This window comes from Amblyomma mixtum, chromosome 9, assembly GCF_055824585.1.
Source record: "Amblyomma mixtum isolate Tamu chromosome 9, ASM5582458v1, whole genome shotgun sequence".
Classification (NCBI taxonomy): Eukaryota; Metazoa; Arthropoda; class Arachnida; order Ixodida; family Ixodidae; genus Amblyomma; species Amblyomma mixtum.
The window spans coordinates 52,682,747-52,704,097 of NC_143020.1; the positions used below are offsets into that span (position 1 = coordinate 52,682,747).

Sequence of the window (21,351 nt, forward strand, 5' to 3'; positions counted from 1 at the left end):
CCTGTCACCCTTTCTCTTCAACGTAGCAATGCTGAAACTTCCACACCAATTAGCGCAGATCCCGCAACTCCACCACAGCCTCTATGCTGACGATATCACCTTGTGGACCGCCGAGGGCAGTGATGCCGAAATCGAAGAGAGACTCCAGCGTGCCATCGATATCGTGGGGAACTATGTAGACCCCAGGGGGCTGCGGTGCTCTCCAGCCAAATCTGAATTTCTCATATTCCGCAAAATCAGATCCCTTGCGCAACCTCTACCGGCCATCGAACTCAGTATTCGCGGAGTCCCCATTCCTCGAGTACCCAAAATTAAAATCTTGGGCCTAATTCTACAAGAACACGGCTTCAATGGTGACGTAATTCAGAAGCTCAGAAGATTCAGAAGATTCAGATTCAGAAGAAAAAGGGAACCTCGCAGCAAATTATGCGACTCATTCGCCGCATTAGTAACCGCCACTCGGGCTTGAGGGAAAGCAATACTCTCCGTTTAGTACAAGCCTTTGTGATCAGCCGCATCGCTTACGTATGCCCTTACCTACATCTCAAGTCAGCTGAAAAAGAGACAGTGGAAGCCATAATCAGAAAATGCGTCAAACAGGCAGTTGGGCTACCCATGCACACAGCGACTGAGAAAGTCTTAGGTCTCGGTCTTCATAACACCCTAAGTGAGATTATTGAAGCGGTAACCGTCTCGCAGTACGAACGACTAACGGCCACACCAACTGGCAGACACATTTTGTCCACACTCGGCATAACATACGAACGACAAGGCGGACCAACAACTGACCTTCACAAACATATACGCCAGCTTCTGGTCATTCCTCCACTACCTCGGAACATGCACCCCGATTTCCACGCTGAACGTCGTGCAGAGAGAGCCCAATCATTAGGCAAACGCTTCCTTAATGATACCTCTGTGGTATATGTTGATGCAGCAGATTCTTCGGCTGACAAGATGGTAGCTGTGGTCACCACGGAATGTGGTACACTCATAACTGGGGGCACTATACGCACTCAGCACACACATGTTCGAGAAGAAACAGCCATTGCTCTAGCCATTGCGGGATCCTTGGCAGAAACCATTGTCAGCGACTCAAAATTGGCAATACGTAACTACACGTTTGGAAGAATCTCTCCACAAGCAGCACGGATTCTGCTAAATTATCAGCCCACGCGGCGCATTCGCCTAATCTGGACGCCTACTCATGCCTCCCTTGCTGGTAATGAGGCGGCTCATAACCTAGCTCGAGAACTATCCCGCCGAGCTGGGTCGTGCAGTCCACCCGCCCTATACTCCGGCAAGGGCAGGTTGTTTTCCTACAGAGAAATCCTGCAGCACTACAGGCTTGCAAGACTCAGATTTCCCCCAGCAGATAAAACGCTTTCCAAGCAACAGGCCAAAGCCTGGCGTAAACTTCAAACTAAAACCTATCCAAATCCCCAATTGTGTAGCTTCTATTCGGATGGACTCTACTCAGACAAATGCAAAAATTGTGATGCCAAAGCCGATCTAAATAATATGATCTGGAACTGCCCGCAGTCCCTACCCGCGAGTCACTTCATTACCGACTCTGATCATTGGGAGGCTCTATTGCTCAGCCCCGACCCGGGGACACAGATCAAGCTCCTCCAGCTGGCTGAAGACGCCGCCGCTGCCCAAGGGATAGCGGCCGCCGTTTAAGCGGGGGGCGACTTCAGGTCACTCCTCTATATCCGCTGGAAATAAAGTTCCACCACCACCACCACCCGGCCGCCGCGGTCGAATTTCGATGGCGGAGAAATTCTAGAGGCCCGTGTATTGTGCAATGTCAGTGCACGTTAAACAATCCCACGTGGTAGAAATTTCAGGCGCCCTTCACTACGGCGTCTCTCATAGCGTGAGTCACTTTGGGACGTTGAACCCAGATAAACCAAACAAAAAAAAATTAGGCAGTGGCTTAGCTCTGGTTAAGCCTGGATATACAAGCGAAAAGCTGCAGTTGTGCTTTGTTTGACGTCATGCCTGTCGCAGTTGGCGCACAATTAATGCACTGGGAGCACTAACAACGTTGTGCATTTTATGGAAAGGAATTTCGCAGAACTGGCTCCACGGGTCACTGGACGCCTGAATCGCGCTTATAGGTACGTCGGGTGATGAGAGAGAGAGATGTCGGTTGCAGGCATTGACAACGTTGTGCCAGAAACGCGGCGCTGAAGCCATAGTCCTTCGGCCTTCGCTGTGTTCATTGGCGTTGGCGTTGACAGCGTTTTACACGCCGATCATTTTAAGGAAAGGAAGTACATAACTGACTCCATGGGTCAGCGGCCGCATGAATCGCGCTTATAGGTATACGTGGGGTGATGAGAGAGAGATATAAGCTGTATGCATTAGTGCTGACAACGGTGAGCGAACTCTCGCGATCAACCATTAACTGCCACCTATCAGGGTGGCAGGGTTGGTGGGGACATTAATGTACATATAAAGACAAACAGGAATTTCTTACCGCTTATGCAGGAGAACATCCCGTTCCTCTCGCTCGTAACGCCTCCCACGGTTGTGACAACCTCGTGAAATACTGAGTAGACTTCGTCTTTGAGAACCAAGCATTGGTGCAGCAAGTCCAGCATATATCCATCTATATCTCCCACCGCAGAGCTTCCTTCATGACAATCAAGAACTGTTAGTGGAGTGCTTCTTGAAGGAGGAAAATGTGTGAAAAATAACAAGTTGTCTGTAATTGTACATACATGGCTTGCTCGAATTCTTCACCTCAGTGTATCGAAAAGCTGGAACAGCTGATGAGCTGCGCTCAAATTTCGCATTGGGAAGTAACGTAATCGTCGGCAATTTTTTTTTTTGCGTTGTTTGTTCGAATTGTTTTAGTCCCTCGGTGTCCCATCACAAGCGCCGGAGTCAGTCAAACTGTAAGAAAGGATCTGTGGTGGTAGTGAAAAACATTTCTAAACCATTAAATTGTTGCAGAGAGGTGACTATGGTAGTGCCCTATTGGCCCCTTCCCCTCTCAATACTAGGTGGAGCCCCAATTCTGGGGCCCCATTGGCAAGCAACACCGCCCGCGTCCGTTAAACCAATGCTTTTGGTTCTTGAGGTCTTGACACCTGAGCAGAGCCGCCTCCCAGTCCTTTCTGGTAATGTTGGGCGGGATAGATGGCTTTGCCCAAACCATAGATGGCTTTGCCCAAACCATCCCACCCACACACACGCGCACGCGTGTGTGTGGGTGAAGGTCAATGCACCCAGGGGCAGTTAAGCTTACGAATTGCCACACGTAAGCAACCTTCAGTGTGTCTGAAATTGTTTTGAAGCGAACACTTCACTACGGAACCTCGAGCTTTCTTCGCGGCGCTCGCGGTTTTCACCTTCATTTGACTTTCACATAAAGCCACGGAAAGGAAACCGCATAGCTGGTGGCCCCACTGGGACAGTGCGCTTTAAGCTACGTAATCGATGAAGAACGGGAGCTTCGAAAGCAAAAGGAAAGGCGCATAACTAGCCCCCTGGGACAGTGTACACGTTAGTCGCACTTTAAGCTACGAAACCATTTGGTTTGGTTTATGCGGTTTGACGTTCCAAAGCGACTCAGGCTATGAGGACGCCGTAGTGGAGGGTTCCGGAAATTTCGACCACCTGGGGTTCTTTAACGTGCACTGACATCGCACAGTAGAGAGAGAGAGAGAGAAAACTTTATTTACAGAGGAATTCGGGGCACGCCCCAGGGTCCCCGCACGACCCCACTGAACTCAAGTGTTTATGTTCCGAAGGTCCATAACACTGGCAGCACGGCCGGTGGCGATGGTCTGCACGGCCGGGTCCTCCGAGCGCAGCAGGGTCTCCCAGTCCTCCCAGGTCTTGAGGTTCTCTAGGTCCCGCGGGGGAGGGTCCGCCGGGCAGAGGGAAAGGATGTGGAGGGAAGAAGCGAAGGGTTCTGGGCATAGGGCGCAAGCAGGAGTGGGGAAGGAGGGATGATAGTGGGTTAGGGTAAGGGGCGAGGGGAGAGTATGTGTTTGTAATCTGCGCCAGAGTGTTGCGTGTCTGTTATCTAGGGAGGGGTGGGGCGGGGGGTAGAGCTGGCGAGAGGCTCTGTATGCCTATAAACCATACTCATCGGTTTCGGTTCGATCCCGGCCTCGACGGTTGAATTTCGATGGAGGCGAAATTCTAGAGGCCCGTCTACTGTGCGAATCAAAGCATGACGCTTTGGATGCTTTGATTCGCACAGTAGACGGGCCTCTAGAATTTCGCCTCCATCGAAATTCAACCGTCGAGGCCGGGATCGAACCGAAACCGATGAGTATGGTTTATAGGGGTTTAATGTCTCAAAACGACTCAGGCTATGAGGACGCCGTTGTGGAGGGCTCCGGAAATTTCGACCACCTGGGGTTCTTTAACGCGTACTGACATTAACGTGCACTACGCCTAGGAGAAGGGAGGAAGGTGGGAGTGAAAGAAGAAAGAGCGAAAGAGGTGCCTTGGAGGGCTCCAGAATAATTTCGACCACCTGGGGATTTTTAGCAAAAAATTGGTTTAGAGGAAAGGAAGTAATGACGCAGTGTCTCACATATCTCGGTGGATACCCGAAGCCCCCGTAAGGGAAGGGATAAAGAGGGAGTGACAGAAGAATGGAAGAAAGAGCTGGCGCAGTGGAGGTCTCCGGAATAATTCAACCACCTGGGGATCTTTAACGTGCACTGACATCGCGCAACACACGGGCGTCTTTTTGCGTTTCGCCTCCATCGAAACGCGGCTGCCGCGGCCGGGTTCGGACCCGAGAACTTCGGCTGAATTGCCGAGCGCAATAACCAATGAGCCACCGTGCAGAAGTCTACATCAAACATCAAGATTTGTTTGTGAGGAAAGGAAATGGCGAAGTATAGTTTTTTTTTTGCGCCGTTATTTAGCAATGACTGACTTCAACTAACAGAACTATGAAGTACTACCACCTGGTTTGTGCCGACTGCAGATTTCATCAATGACGGGAATATTGTTTTTGGTGTTTGTTCTTATTGAAACTCACCACTAATACTAGATGGTGCGTCCTTGATAACCAGTGCATAGGCATAAAAGCTGAGGCCTGAGATAAGTGAACGTTGAGTTCTGTACGGATCATAGCGACTCGGGCTGTGGTGGTGGTAAAAATTTTTTTTTTCAATACTGAGAGTTTGAGGTTCAGAAGACCCCGCTACATGGTCGGTATCCTTAGTCTGGGACACCGCACGACGACGCCCCGTCTCGCGCACACTTTACTAGAGCCCTTTGGGACTCTACTTTTGGCAGTTGGGGAGGGCAGTCTCCCATGCCTCTCGGGTGGGGGAAGGTGGGGATTCTGAGTACATGCCCACACCATATGAAAGATATGCAGATATCTCTGTTGTATCGTCTGAGTTTCGGTTTCACTTTCACTTTCTCCGTACCGTGTTTCGGTTTCGCTTTCACTTTGTCCGTAGCGTGGCGCCAGTGTCTTGTGTATAAAATGCTTTTGTGAATGTTATTAAAGGACAGTTCGTCTGAAACCACAGCAGCCTCCTGACTCTCTGCGGCGCTCTCCCGGGCCCGCCACACAAAGAAGCCCGAACACTACAATGGTGACGAGGTTTCATATTCGTTCCTGAGCCTTCCTTCGCTGCTTGAGCACCATGAGCGCCGCCATCCCTCCGCCGCCGCCGTTCCTCGGAATAAACACCTTCCGGAATGTCGGTCTGCCGAGTTCGGAACCATTTTTGACAAAGGCCTTGGCATGACCAAAGGGTTCATTCATCGCGTCAAAGTTAGGTCCAACATTCCACCTGTAACATCGAAGCTCCGTCGACTTCCGTTCACACTTAGACCTCAGGTAACGGAGGAACTGCGCCGTTTGGAACAACTTGACATTATCGAGCGTATCAACGCTTCTGAGTGGGTATCTACCATTGTCGTGGTACGAAAAAAAGACGGTACCATCCGATTATGTGTGGATCTGAAAGAACCCAACAAAGCCGTCGTCACGGACAGCTTTCCCCTTCCCCACACAGAAGAGCTCCTGCACAGTCTCGTAGGAGCAACCCACTTCTCGAAGTTGGACTTGGCATCAGCCTACCATCAGGTACCGCTTCACCCCGACAGCCATGACTCAACCGCCTTCATAACCCATGAAGGGCTTTTCCGCTTCAAACGAGTCTGCTTTGGATTGGCGTCGGCCCCTGCCGTTTTTCAGCAAATGATGTCGCGAATTCTTCAGGGGTGTTCAGGTGTTCTTTTCTATATCGATGACATCATCGTGTTCGGCAGGAATGAGCGGGAGCACCTGACCAACCGGACGGCTGTTCTTCAGCGCATCAAGAATGGAGCACTCAAACTAAATGACAAATGCACTTTTTTGTGTACAAGAGCTGTCCTTCTTACGGTCACAAGGTCACCGCCCAGGGTATCTCACCAGTGCCGGAAAAAGTGAATTCAATAATTAACACTCCTGCCCCCACTGATGCAACTGCCCTCCGCTCTTTCCTTGGCTTAGTCGAATACTACGCGAAGTTTCTCCCGAGTCTCGCGGACATTGTTGAACCAATGCGAGTCCTCCTTCGCAAGAACCAGCCTTTCAGTTGGACTGCCGCTGCAGACGCTAGTTTCCGAAGTATCAAGTCCTTGCTTCAATCCAGCCGGGCACTTCAAATGTTTGACGAGACTCTTCCTGTGATTGTTTCCACGGACGCATCTGACTGCGGACTGACTGCACAGAAAGAAAATGAAGCGCGACTCCCAGCCCCGGCAATGGCGCCGGCGTCTGCTGCGGAGCCAAAAAGTGCGCGCTAACACGTGACTACGGCACCTCGGCCAATGGGAGGCTCGATTCTCCGGTGGCGCGCCAGGAGAGGAGGAGCGTCGGAAAGTTCAAAGCTTTTCGCTACTTTTGTTTCAATGATGGCCTTTAAGGGTGGTAGCCGACCCCACGAAATCTCGAAACGTGATGAGTGGCTGCTGCTACAGATGGCGCTGTGATCTCAGGGTGGTAGCAGACCCCACGAAATCTCAAAACGTGATGAGTAGTTGCTGCCACAGATGGCGCTTTGATCTCAGGGTGGTAGCAGACCCCACGAAATCTCGAAACGTGATGAGTAGTTGCTGCCACCGATGGCGCTTTGATCTCAGGGTGGCAGCAGACCCCACGAAATCTCGAAACGTGGTGAGTGAGAGCTAACCCCAACAAACACAAAACCTCCTCAAAATCTCCCAAAAATAACCCATCGGGACATTTGGAATCTCCCCAGGAGGTGCTCATTTTTCCCGAACACATCCAAAAAACGTCCCCACAACTAGCGATGTCCAAAAAGTTGGGTGTCCCATGGAAAACCCCAAAAGGTTAATGCTCGATTTCTCGGCTCTGGTTCAATAAAATTATTCCTCCTTTTTCATGCAGCCTGCAGGCATCCAAGCGCACATATCTGCCAAATTTCAGGCGCATACTTACTTTACAGGTGATGGAATTCACGTGTCCACTTGTGTGAATGCGTGCTGGCTCTTCCGTTGCGCACTGTGAAATGTCCTAGCATTTTACACACAAAGGAAATATGAATTCAAAAAGTCACCCCGTCTTGCCCATATAAGAACAAATAGCAGCACCACACAGAAGTCATTTCAGTTTACTGGCCATACTCTTAGCACGACTTGTCAAGGGCGTCCGCAGAACTTTTTCCAGGGGGGGGGGGGGGGGCACCTGAAGTCCGGGGATGGGGGCGGCGGTAGGTTAGCACCAAAAAGAAACTAGTGCATAAATAATATCCGTAATTCCAGGGGGGGGGGGCAACCGCCCCCCTTGCCCCCTTTCCGGACGCCCATGCGACTTGTAGCCTATTGTCCATACCGGCGACAACAGCACTATACACCACTACAATCAAAATGCAAGTCAAAGAAAAACAATACAGACGAACTGAAAGTCCGTGCTGAACAAAACTTCCGGTCAACGGCGCAAATTTGAATGAATACAAACAGCAGACGCAAACGTAGGCACCTTTTAATACACAATTTGTACATAGCACTACGGCGCCATGCATATAATGATGGCCACTTTTTTCTCTAGCTCTGAGAAATCTGCAAAATGAAGAAAGTAAAACAGAACATGGGCTGGAAGTTGATGCACCTTAAACAAGTATTCTAAGGGCGTACGCTGCAGACACGCAGTTTCAGGTCATGGATTTTCTTCAAGTTGAAACCCCCTCTCTCAAAACAAGCTTCTGCGGCATGTTATCAAAACAGAAAAAAAATAGTTCTACCAGGCGAAAATAAAAAAAAGGGCGAAAAGGCCCTGCACTATGTTTAAATAAATAAATAAAATAAACCAACATACCTTGACTACTTTGCCTACGGAAACCCAGGGATGAAATAGGAGGCTGCAACAGCTGAAACCATGAATTAAACGCAGCCTTCTGTCCTGCGCCTTCTCACAGCACAGCGAACGCTCAAACATACGCGTTACACCCTCGTAACGATCCTGGGAGTTTTATTTTCTTGTGATAGACGATATGCGAAATGCGCAGCGCCATCTCGGCGCTCCGAGAACTAAGTCCTCCATGTTGGCACGGTACAGAAAACGAAACCGCTGACCAGCGTTGGGTTAAAACGGCTGCGCTTCGTTTGAAAAGTAAAATGCCGATGCAGTGTTGCGCTACCCTCTCCACTGTGAAAAGACACTACGATGCGTGCCAGAACTAGGTGCGTTCAAGCTTTTCACTTTTCTATTTTTTTACTCCGTCCCAACGTTTTAGTAACACAAAACGCCATGCGAGGTATCATGTGTCAGCACGCGGATCAGTGCGCAGCTTTCGCTTTCTGCGCTGATTTTTGACAAATCTCTCGAGGTGATTTGCGTTTAAATTAAGATAAGGACCACAGCCTTTGTTGTCTCTGATCAAAATTAGAAGCCGATTTCGTGCATTTATCAACTCTCCGGTCGGGCGTGAATATATATAGACGCATACTTGAACAACGTAATAGAGAAGGTAATTTTTTTGAGCGGGCCAATAGCTTGTGCCGTGGCGAAATAAGTTCACTCGAAGAACCATATGCCGATTACTGCTTAATTTGCTACGCGTTCAGTTAAGTTTTTCCCGTGTTCAAATAGTTTTAGAACGGCGAGCAAACTCTCTGGACCATATGGAGTCTTTGTGAAGCAATACACCCTACGTAGAAAAACTGAGGTGCGAATGGTTTATTTCTTGAGGATTCCTATACCTTCGATATCTGCGGCGACGAAAATAAAAAAAAAAAGAAGCGAATAATACAGCTACTTTATTATGAAGGAGGGACGCATGTCTAAGCTAGAAAGTACGTGCAACAGTGTTCTGAAAACGCTTCAGGCCATCAGATTTTATTATCGTTGTGGCAAGCTCCAACAGCTTGCTTCGCAACAAAGCCATTTGTCCAAGTTTGGGAGTAAGCTAATTAAGTTTCGGAAGCAACCGAACATGCTAATTTCGCCCCTGCACACACAGCTTGACCAGCGTATCGAGTCCGTGCATGCACCTACAGCTTTAACATCTTTCTCTAATCAAGCCGCCGCGGTAGCTCAGTGCTTATCTGAAAAAAAAAAGCTGCGTCTTTGCTTACAATATTTTGAATTATATGTGCATGCCTACTTTCCTCTTGTTAATGTCGACTGACTGCGTCTTAAGCAGGACGCGGTTTCAACGAATTGTGGCGAAAATCAACCGACGCCGGGCTCTGAAACGGTGACGTTGAAAACCGCGGATGCGCATTGCACATTACAGTAAAGGAATCGAATTACGCAGCTGGTCGAGGGTCTTGTGTGATTATACTGCAATGCACGAAGCTCCTGGCGTCGGCGCGAACGAAAGTTCGCACTGTCACAGAAGTTTGTCAACACATGTGAGCACTCACCGCAAAATAACCGCTTGCTACTCTACCAGATGAATTCGCGTCCACCTGGGAATAAAATAGCCATGATAATGCGTGATGCTTGAACTGGTGCTTTAATGCGATCATTAAAACGACAACAGCACACGGTCACGGTTCGACTTTCCAACCCACTTTCAAATGCGGATCATCAGCGCCAGACTTCAAGCGAAGCTGAGGATGCGGTAGGAGTAAGCTGGCGCTTATTGAAAGCACCTACATTTGGTCGAAGATCAGCTGTGAAAACAACGCAGCAGCTGAAGCTTGCCTGTTGAAATTCCACTCGCAAGAAGAAAGTACGCATAACAAACGATGCACCAGCTCGACGAGCTCGACCGCGCCAAGATGGAAACCGGAAGTTGTGGGCGCGGTGTTGCCAGACCGCCAAGCAATTTCGCATATCGTCTATTAAGTGTGGGGATAAGACTGCTTGAAGCTAGGCGGGAGGGGGGACGTCTTGAGGCAGGTGCGGTGGCGCGCTGCATCCATGGCGCGGCAGACCGCGCATGCGGCACAATCCGGCGTGGGAGTCGAGATGAAGGCACGATTAATCCGGTGCGGGAGAGTCAATATAGCGACGCGAACACTGCACAAACTACACCGCTGCGACAGGATGGCTGGGCGGTGGCGAAGTAGGTAGAGCAGGTTAATCCATGGACACTCGCAGAAAGAGAGTGGTGGGTCTCCGAAGGTCCTTCCCGCCTATGACCGTAGTAGAGGGCCACGCTTCCACCACCAACGCGCTGCAGTCGTCGGAGGCGCTGAGGAATGCAGGTGCGTATGAGGAGTCGCCTGTTGCCACGAACTCCGCCGCCGCCAATGCCGCCTCGAACAGCGGCATCAGTAGGGCCGTGAAGCTGCGCAAAGGACTTGCGATGCGCCACTGCATCAGTTCCAAAAAGAATGGTATGGGCACGCCGAGATGCGCGGGAAAACTGCCGTGAATCCATAGCTACGAAGTCCACGACAGCCCAGTTGGCGTAGTGATAAGAGCAAGAACTGCCACGCGCTGGGGCTTGTGCTCGAACGGCTGAGGCAGCGCGAATAACAGCGCGCAAAATGGCTTCCGTCCAGCGAGGAAGCCGGGCGAGCGACGGGAGGCTATTACTGCACTTCTGCTAGACAGCGTCGCAGCTAGGAGCGCCGATAGCCGGAGATGCCTGGAGGAGCCACCACACAATGTTGCAGTTGGACGGCAGCAGGGGAAACGCTAGAAGACGGGAAAGTTGGTGACCGCCGCTTACGGCGGCGCGATGAAAATGGAGACCGCCGTCACCTGCCTGCAGCATGGAGCCGACGGCCCGCGTGCAAGAAACGCATGCGCCGAGAGAGATGCGGGGCTAACCGCTTCCTTCGGCTGTTCGAATGAAACTGCCGTTTCATCTCTCAAAACGACGCGCAAGGTAGATGTACTATGGTAGCGTAGGCTGCATAGAAACGTTCAAAACATGGCGGCTTGTGGTGCGCAGCCAGCGCCGTCTTCGAAATGCGTGGACAACTAAAAAGTGACGTCATAATTAAAACAAAAACGCGACGTCAAAGTCACGTGTTTTAGTGACGTCATATTCGTGACGTCAGCGTCACGTGCTGCTTGGCGGGAAAAATAAACTACTGAACGCCGCGACGCTTCAGCGCGACACCCGACACGAGAACGAAGAAACAAGACACGACGAGTGCCGACCACCAACGCTATTTTTAGGTAGTCAGTTCTCGTTGTGCCTTTTTCCTTCGTCCTCGCCTCAGGTGTCGCGCTGAATGTCGCAGGTGTAGCGCTGAAGCGATGAAATGTGACGCCGCCAGACAGGTTATCGCTCGCACATCGTGCAACCGCACACCTCTTTTTTGCGTACGGGGGCCCCATGGCCACAGACGATGCCCTTTTGCGGCAAAAGCGACAGAACCGCGCCCAACCGAACGAAACTACACAGAAGCGCTGGCAAAAGGGAAAAGCGGAAACTCTACACGAACGATGCACACCAAGAACTCGAGCAACAAGCAACGAGGAAAAAGTAGGGCTAGCAGAATCGAGTTTCAAACAAAAGCAAGCAGAATGGTCAAAAGATATGACCAGGGTATTACATCAGAGCACCGTCAACCTTGGCATCGTCCCGCTGCCATTGCCGCTGCTCTGAGCGAACGCTGCCATAAAAGTTTTACAACGCAAGCGCTATACTTTCTAACAAAATGCACACAACTAAAACATTTTAAAAGGGAATCACTGCAATTGTTTTTGAATGCTTTTGAAACACAAAATATGTCCTAATTATTTTCCTCTTTTAGTCGTGTTTGTCCACTCATTTCATTTTGGCGCTTTAGTTCCACCACTAATTTGATGTCGCTAGCACTTGGTTCTGGACCGCATTCAAGCCCCCCTTCGCGACCTATTTCAATTGACTTTGCGACGCGTGCAAGAGCAAAACCTGCTCTCGCCGCAGCTTGTGGCGCGAGGGAGAGAGAAAAGAACGCGAGCAGTCGATTTTTGTTTCGTGTTGAAAATCATTGGTCCCGAAAACGTTATACCCAGTTACCTTTCTGGGACCAAAATCCATAAACTGGCTTTTGTTGCTGCTTAAAACTCCAGAAAAAACGTTTCTAGAGCTTTAGTGGGAGCACTGCCTTTTTGCTTGTGTTTCTATGTCTTGCCTCATTGGTCTGGAAACGTTTGAGAAACGTTGTACTGGGACTGGGACATTCCATCCTTTCTAGGCGCACATGGGGAGGTCTTGTGCTTGTTGGGACGCTCTTAAAGGTGCACTGAAGAGGAATCTGAACTCGTCTTTTTGCCGCGGGAACTCGATCTGCACGTTCCTAGCATTCTTAGAAACTGCGACTTATTGCCCTGTGTGGCCGATTTCCCTAATTAAATGGAATTAACGTCCGACTCCCGCCTTTCTTTTTAATTCTCCCTCGTACGGTGGGCGGAGTCGACCAACGCGTGTAGTGCCCTTCAGCCAGCTCCGTGGAGGCTTTGCTTTCGCTTCATTTTGTTTTTTAGGTTTCCGTGAATAAATAGTTTCATTTGGAGATAATATAACCGCAAAATAAGCTCGCAGAAATAAAAATACGCGCGGACTATTTGCTTCTACGGACTACTACGTATTACTCCGCCGATGGCAGAGCGGCAAGCCGCCACGGGACTGGGTGAAAGGCACTCCCCGCGTTGGTCGACTCCGCCCGCCGTACGAGGGAGAATTAAAAAAAAAGGCGGGAGCCGGACGTTAATTCGATTTAATTAGGGAAACCGGCCACACAGGGCAATGAATCGAAGTTTTTAAGAATGCTCAGAACGTGTAGATCGATTTCCCGCGGCAAAAAGACGAGTTCAGATTCCTCTTCAGTGCACCTTTAAAATTCCCACTGACCCAGGGAGCCAGTTACACGCCTTTCCTTTCCTCAAAGCCAACGGAGGGTTTAGACTGCGAATATGACAACACTGGGCACTAGACTATTTGCTTCGTGAAGCGGGCCCTGGAGTCCGTGAACTGTGCGGGGAGCGCGATCGAACCTGAAAGCACAAGCGGAAGAAGGTAGAGTATGCACGTGAGAGTATAGGCGCCAAAAGCAAGCCTGTGAGACGCCCCACAATGCAGACGCCTGTGAAATGTCAAAATAGGCCTTCCACTCCAGACCTCACGGCCACTAATGTCAATCAGGTTTCGTTGAGTAGTGCGCGAAGCCAGTAAGCTTACATTGATTTTTAAGAAAAAGTCTATGTCACATCTCGGTGGACACCCGAGACGCGCCGTAAGCGAAGGGGTAAAGGAGGGAGTGAAAGAAGAAAGGGAGAAAGAGGGTGCCATAGTGGAGGGCTCCGGATTGATTTCCACCACCTGGGGATCTAACGTGCGCTGACATCGCAGATTACACGGAGTACCTTTGCGTTTCGCTTCCATCGAAATAAGCTTATATCTAATAATTTTTATCCTAGTACAAAATGACACTTAGTAATCGATTCGTTCTCATTATGCTGTATTGTGCAAAGTCAATAACTTCTTAATTTAAACAAACAAGGAATCCAAAGAATGCGACTATTTCTCCTCTTAGTTTTGCGATGAACAAAAGCGTTGCACTTATGAATTGTCAAGGCGCGAAAAGTACTTAAAAAGAAGGTTATACCCTGACTGTCTGACAATGCACTAAACCTATCGAAATGTTAAGACATCGCGAATAGAGCTGTCCTCCGCACGAGTGTAATCATAGACACAAGTTAACTTATGCAGTGATTTGGAAATTGAACAAGAGAGTGATTCTAAAATGCCACTATGATCGGAGATTCCATCCATAATCTCAGAAGGGAAACCTTTTTTCGGGTCGATTAGGGCTTAGAAAAACTGCGATTAATGATGTAAAAAGCTATACCATCCGAAATTAGGCTTCAAATCACGTTTCAGGTAATTTAAAAAAAGTCTGTCTATGCGGTTGAACAAGCTTTTGGTTCGTTTTGCTAGAGGGCGAACAATTAAATGTTTGCATTTAGTCCTGGATGGGGCCAATAGATGCGGCAAAGGAAATTGGTCCGAATAACTTATTAGGCTTTGCAGTAAATGTTGCTTCAATTGTTTCCTCTCGCTCGTGAAGGTTGTAAATGCTGCCGAAGGTAGTTACTACCTTCTAGAGGGGCCTAATGTTCCTAAAGGTAGTTCCTGTTGCTACCTTCTAGAAATATTGATGTTATTATCTAGCTCTTAATATCTGCTGTTGCTACCAAGGTAGCGAAAATACTACAAGCAGTTATTACCCTCAAGGTTAGTTGTGCGGTGGCTACCTTTTTTTAAAGAGCGTGGTAGTTTACTACTCAGTGCGTGAATGCAAGACATACACAACGGAAGCAGGCCTAAAATCTGATTTCTATCTGAAAGATGGAAAGCTGCTGGAAGCATGGGTAGCTAGTTTAAGAATGGCCAATGAACCGAGTACAAATAGTAGGGCTGAGATCTGGGCGAGTTGGTATGCATTCATACTGGTGAACAGCGCAAAAAAGGCGGGACAACTAAAAAAAAAAAAGTGTAAATAGTGTGATAGTGTAAAAGGCGGCCCTTTTACACTATCATCTTACTTCTTTGTGTTATGTTTTCGTATATATACCCTTCCGTCCTTCAATAAACCCAGTTGATAGTCAGCGCTTGTCTTGTCGTTGTCCCGCTTTTTTTGTGCTGTTCACCAGTATGAACCGAGTACACACTGTCGCGTGTACAGCAAGCGCCTTTTAGACAGAAAGATCTCGCTTATTGAGCTGATGCGAAACTATTCGATGCGCTAACTAACAGTCGACGCGGAAGGAGCTTGGTGAAACCGCAAAAAATCTTCAGAGAGACAGTGCTGAGACGGTTCATTTCTGTGTGAAGCCCACCCAACCATCGATGTGTGACCAAGGGTCTCCAAAGATCACAAGAAACATTACTGTCCCGCATACGCACGGGCTCTGCTCGTACACCTGCGTGGATGTATAAGACGGGCCTGGTGTCGTCTCCATCATGTTCAACGTGTGGTGCGTGCGGTGATATAGGACATTACTTAATGTGCTGTACTCTTTACAACACGGAAAAGTGCATGTTATTCGGTTCTGTCAAGAAGGCAGGACTCCCTCACAGCTCCCTCCCAGACATTGTTTTCCCCGCTTGTTGTTGTTGTTGTTGTTGTTGTCCTCTAGAAAATGGCGCATACCCACTGCGGGGGATATGGAAACCAATTCTGTAAAAAGGAGGCTTCTCGTCTTCTTTTAAAGTACTTACTGGACACGGACCTAGTCTCCACATGGTGACAGCATGAGCGACTATTTGTGTTTGTGAGTTCGGTGCCGGATTATGTGATTTCGTTATTTTAGGTGTCGCTACGGTGGAGCAATTGGCGGCAGAAACCACAAGGTTAACCCCACCTGTAGCTTACAGCGTCTCAACTCAACTCCCCCGACGCCTACATAGTTTACACTTCTAAAAAATGGTACACATCGTCCCCAATGCCTTGCTGGCGTACTGCAAAGTAGTTAAGAGACTACTGAAGCGGCGCCGCGCCCGTCATGACTGACCGAAAACGACTGGACCGCATTTGATTTGTACGGTTACTTTACTGTCGGTATTCTGCACAGATAAGCAACTTCCGCGTAGCAGTTAGTTTCACCGGGATTCAGTGACTCATTAGACACCTTTAGCAATACCGTGTACAGTGTTACCGTTACCGTAACCGGAGTACCGGGTGTCCGCCCACCACCAGCCCGCACGCGCTGATTGGCCCCCATGCGGCAGGCGCACTCGCAGATGCCGGGTACCTGTCGCCATCTAGCGGCCCTCAAAGCGATTTACGCATGCGCAGTTACGGCACGCGAGTTCCCGGTACTTCGGTAACGGTAGCGGTCTATTACTCCCGACTGCTGCCGTAGCAACCTTATATTAGCAACGCATGTGTTGAATGAAGGCTGTGTAATGTTGGCCCCTGCGCCTGTGCATTCCACTGTTATACCCCGACAACACGGCAACTCAGTAAGGGGTTTTGTTGAAAACGTTGCAATGCCTCAGATCAGCTTATAGAGTAGGAAAATGCATGAACGCGAAAAAAAAAGAGTCTGGGTCGCACCCTAACGCAGCAGAATGACATACAGCCTTTGTCGAAAGTTTAAAGCTCACGCGGTTTTGGCTCTCGGCCACGCCATGTGGGTCATTATGTATTCTCAGTATTACAAATATTTTGAATGTTAGGAGGAACTTTGGTCCTCTCCCTTCTGAAAGTTCGGATTTATGGCTTAGACGCAAACCACACTAGGCTCTAAACTATAGACAAAGACTGCACGTGATCCTCTTACGCTACAGGTGGGCGTTGCCGGGAGAGGGTGCTATGTATGCCCTCCAGTACAAAATAGAAATGTAACTTGCGCAAGCATTCCATGACCTTGCTCTGACAGTAAGTTGCTGTTTTGTGTATGGCACTGCTAAAGCTAATGAAGATGCCTTAAATTTGTGACCGTGATTGGTAACAGACGTTGTACCGTAAACTGACTGCCGTAGTTTATCTTAGAGCGTGGAGCATTGCATGCTCAGTGTTCATGGCATTGCGGCGTGTGTGCAGAACCACATCCGCGACTGCCCGTACATGAAGAAGCGGTGTCCGCTTTGCGAGGAGGACGTGCTGTCCAAGGACCTGTTCAGCCACCTGGGCAGCGTGTGCGCCAAGAGGCCGCTCGCATGCGACCACTGCGGCCTCAACTTCCACAAGGAGTTGCTCAATGTGCGTCTTCTCGGCTGACTGCACGCTGTTGCATATAGCGCCCTCTATTCTAAGGATGCTCGACTCCGGACCTCATAAAAGAAAAACAACGGAGAGAGAGAGAGAGAGACAGAGAGAGAGAGAGAGAGAGAGAGAGAGAGAGAGAGAGATAAAACTTAGTAAACCATTTATAAGTGATGTTCAATAGCCTTGCAAGGGAATAGCAGTTTGCATTTGGTAGTGAGGTGCTGGAAGTGGCAAGGGAATACGTCTACTTGGGACGGGTAGTGACTGCAGATCCGGATCTCGAGAATGAAATAACTATAATAAGAATGGAGTGGAGTGCATTTGGCAGGTTCTGTCTGATCATGAATGACAGTTTGCCGGCATTCCCGAAGAGAAAAGTATACAACAGCTGTATCTACCGGTACTCACCTACGGGGCAGAAACATGGAGGCTAACGAAAAGGGTTCAATTAAGTTAAGGATAGCGCAACGAGCTATGGAAAGAAAAATGACACGTGCAACGTTAAAAAGCAGGAAGAGGGCAGAGTGGGTGAGGGAAATAACGCGGGTTAATGATATTCTAGTCAAAATCAAAAGAAAAAAAAAACCGTGGGCATGGCATGTAGTGCGAAGGCAAGATAAGTAGGAACTTTGCGGGGACACATTGGCCGCAGTCGGCACAAGGAAGGATTAATTGGAGAAATATGGGAGAGGCCTTTGCCCTGCAGCGGCCAGTTTGCCCGTCGTACACCTTACCACAGCACAGAGGAATCTGATAGATTACATTCGATGCACAGTGCAAGAACTTATTCCTGTGGTTAATGCCACAGACAGCCTTCTTTTGCTTGTCTTTCCTCGCTAAATTGCACAAAAAGGTGGTGTGATCGCAAGCGTAAACGCTTTGCGCTAACAATTTGAAGGCAAGCGCAAGGAATCACATCAAACAGCAGTCAAAGTTCGCTTCGAAGGAACCTCGTTAGATAATATTAATATAATTCTTGGAGGTTAGAGGTTTTACTTGCGGCGTGCTTTTCTCGGTGTGCCTGTCATGATTACTGCTATCGGTGAAAAATAGCAGAAATAATTCACTATGAGGCATCACTTGCAAGTTTTACTCGACTAAGAACTATAATAACTGCCAGAGTGATGCTTTCACACTTGCAGTTATGTAGGGGAAACCTGCGTAAAGCCTCGCTGTGGAAAATTACACGAAGTCTCAACCCGACATTCGAGTCCTGATGGAAACATACGCTAGACTGCAGGGAGAATCTTCTGGTTTTCATTGTACTGAGTCACAGTCTGTTAATCTTTTCCATTTCATTGAAATCATGACAAGTTTGGTTTCTCCTTTCAGGACCACAAGGCGAACTGTCCGGAAAAGCTTGTCATCTGCGAGTACTGTGGCGCCGATGGCCTGCTGCTGGGAGAGGTAGGCTTTTTTTTTATTAGCGAGTCTGCCGACCTGCCTGTTTCACAAAGCTTGTGCTCAGCTGAGTTTAGGCAGCGCAAGCCGAACATGATCTGGAGCACAGCGTTGTTGAAAATGGCATTGTTTTCAGCACCTTAAGCACTTCTAGTACTTATGATGTACCGACATCAACCTTATAACTCCGCGTACTGCTTCCATTGTTTGCCAAGAAGAGAGTGCGCTCAGGGGTTGATGTGAGACGCAGTACCTTCGTATTTGCGAAATTGCAGTTACACTGAACGTGCTTGTTGCAGGTAGTGTATACCCAGACAATTCTCAAACAGTTACGCGCGATCATCGACCCGCCAGCCTGTCAGCGTCCTAACACGGGGCGGAGCGGCGAAAGAAGCATGTATTGGAGAATGGAACTGAGCAACTTTTGAAGATAAAGCCGGGTGTAAATAAAGTGTTCTTATAGGCCGTCTTTGCACAGTTGCTGCGCACAGACTAGGAATGTCTCTACGAATGACGACCCCAGTCTTCACTGAGTCTAAGTACATGCTAAAGGTGTGAAAACATGTGTGCACATTGTTGGGAATGCGTCCCAGTGTCAAGATTTGTGACGATCCATCTAAATTTAGCGCCTGAAAAACGCGCTTCTGACCTCATACGATAATTTCGTGACTCTAGGTTCAGGTACAAAGTGCTCCAAGTATACAACAGCTGTAACAGCTGATGTGTTGAGTGAGAACTTAGAGAACTGCAAGCATGATATGAGTGCACATGACATGTTAAACGTGGCATAGATTTGTGAAAAGTGCATTTATAGATATAAGAGAATATCCACTCAATACCAAACGTCTATAGCTGCTCAGCGTCCAGGAAGCATAATGGTACAGTAAACAGAAGCAGAAGAGGAGTGTCAGGCATCTGAAATTTGCAATGCTGATATCGTAGCCTTCAGATGATAGAGGTGTAAGTTGAGGATGCCTGGGGATACTACAAAATTGAGGACGATGGTGCAGGATAGGTCGCTGGTGTAGAGCGGTCAAAAATCGCAACGTCATGTGAATGTTAAACGACTTTATTCTGTGAAACTCTCAGTCTGGGGAGCCGAAGCGATGTATCGTAGTGGTGGGTATTTTTCAACTATTCTATACATTAGTAATGTATTAACCACTTCTTAGTGAGTTGGGTGCGTAGCCGTAAACGTGTTAGTTGTAAGCACATACAAAAGCCACGCAAATAATGACGACCGCAGCAGACAGACAAAAGCACCCGACTACCATGCTGAAAATCTCAACTGAGAGAAAATCGAAAATAAATGTTGTAACATTAACTTGAGCGCATGTGTTGTGCGCTGAAGAAAAGTATTTGTGGTGTGCGAACCGTTCGTAAGGCGTCGTACCAATTTTTTTCGGGACCGATAAAGATGTGTTCCGGAGTCGCTTTCGTTCTCTAGCAGGTGCTGGCTTAGCCCGCAGTTTTGTTTTTTATCTTGCAATCCTCGAATACCCAGTAAAGATTGCGTTATAAATGGCTGCCAGAAGCAATATTTAAGGATGTGTACTACATATGTTAGCTTTTTGCACTGCTGTGGAGTTTCCATGCTGCGATATATTAATTGTAATGGATACCTTCGCTTGCTCGTAGGTGTGCGATTGTAAGCATAAATGATGCGAATAAACTATGCTTTAAAGTCTGTGAATGACAACTCATGGGATGTGTCTGCGTTTTGTGCCTTTATTTCAGTTGCCTCTGCATTACGAAGAGTGTGAATTGAAGCCGTGGTGTTGCACGATGAAGGATTACGGGTGCACATTCGAGGTGGGCTTCTTTCAAAATCGACATAATCCTACTTTTTTTGAAAAACTATTCTGGGAAGCATCCTGTAAGGTTGAGGATGGTGGAGTTGTAAGTTGTCAACAATTAGGCGAGAATTGTAGACTGTGCAATTAACGAAGTAAGCGTCCTTTACGACCAGGCTCTGAAAACGATCGGTGAACGGTGTATAGATATGAGCGCCGTTTTTGAAGACAGAAGAAACGGTGGAGGAACGGGGACACAAAGAACAACTTCCTTCATGTAGGAGAAGGAAGGAAGCTGCCCCGAAAGTGACGTCACACATAACTTGCATATAACAGACTTATCTGCTTAAAAGGCGGGGAACTTTTGCGACTATGTTCTTTCCTAGTCTGGTCTCTGAGCAGCAGGGTGCTGGTCATAAAGGCGCTTTCCTGGAAAGAGTCGAGGCCTCAGGTTAGAAGAACCATTGCAGCATTCATACACAGAACAGTGTCTTATAAAAACCTTTAATAATATAGTATACTGGTTTCTGTGAATGTTAACGAATGAAATTGCTAGATCCCCATCCTGAGCATATTCGATGCAGCGTCTATACAGAAAGCAGTACGTGATAAATACAATCAGTAAAATCATATTGCCGCGAATCTTTGTAGCGTTCGTTGGTAGTATTTGTTTGTTCATGCTTCAAGGCTGCCGACGCGCCGCTTTATCGCTTCGTTTGTGACGCAAGACGCGCCTAGATTTATCTCGATTGATCGCATGCGGACGGAGCCGATTCTAGTTTGCCCCAGAAGGTTCTAGTAACTTCCTAAGCTTTATCTCGAATGTTCGCTATCTGCTTTAAATAGAGCACGGCCGACAGCGGCGGGCATTCTGTTCGACGACCGCCGAGCACGCTAGTTGCTACGCCGCCGCCGCCGAGTGATTCAGTTCTTTGCGGGCGCAAGTCAGCCCAAATAAATAGTTTCGTTTCGAAGACATTCTCGCTGTTTTTCTGTTCGCCGGACTGTCGTCACCACTACGTGACAATATACTCAGTTGAATAAATGA

General features: G+C 48.4%; 1 protein-coding gene across 1 annotated transcript in view; it reads left to right on the top strand.

The window, feature by feature from the left end:
- LOC149329004 (TNF receptor-associated factor 5-like) overlaps positions 1 to 21,351 on the top strand; it is a 47,924-nt gene that overhangs the window by 4,118 nt on the left and 22,455 nt on the right. The window contains exons 3-5 of the mRNA XM_089560061.1: positions 16,945 to 17,103; positions 18,442 to 18,516; positions 20,248 to 20,322. Coding sequence (XP_089416187.1) covers positions 16,945 to 17,103; positions 18,442 to 18,516; positions 20,248 to 20,322 — 309 coding nt within the window. The remainder of the gene's footprint in view (positions 1 to 16,944; positions 17,104 to 18,441; positions 18,517 to 20,247; positions 20,323 to 21,351) is intronic.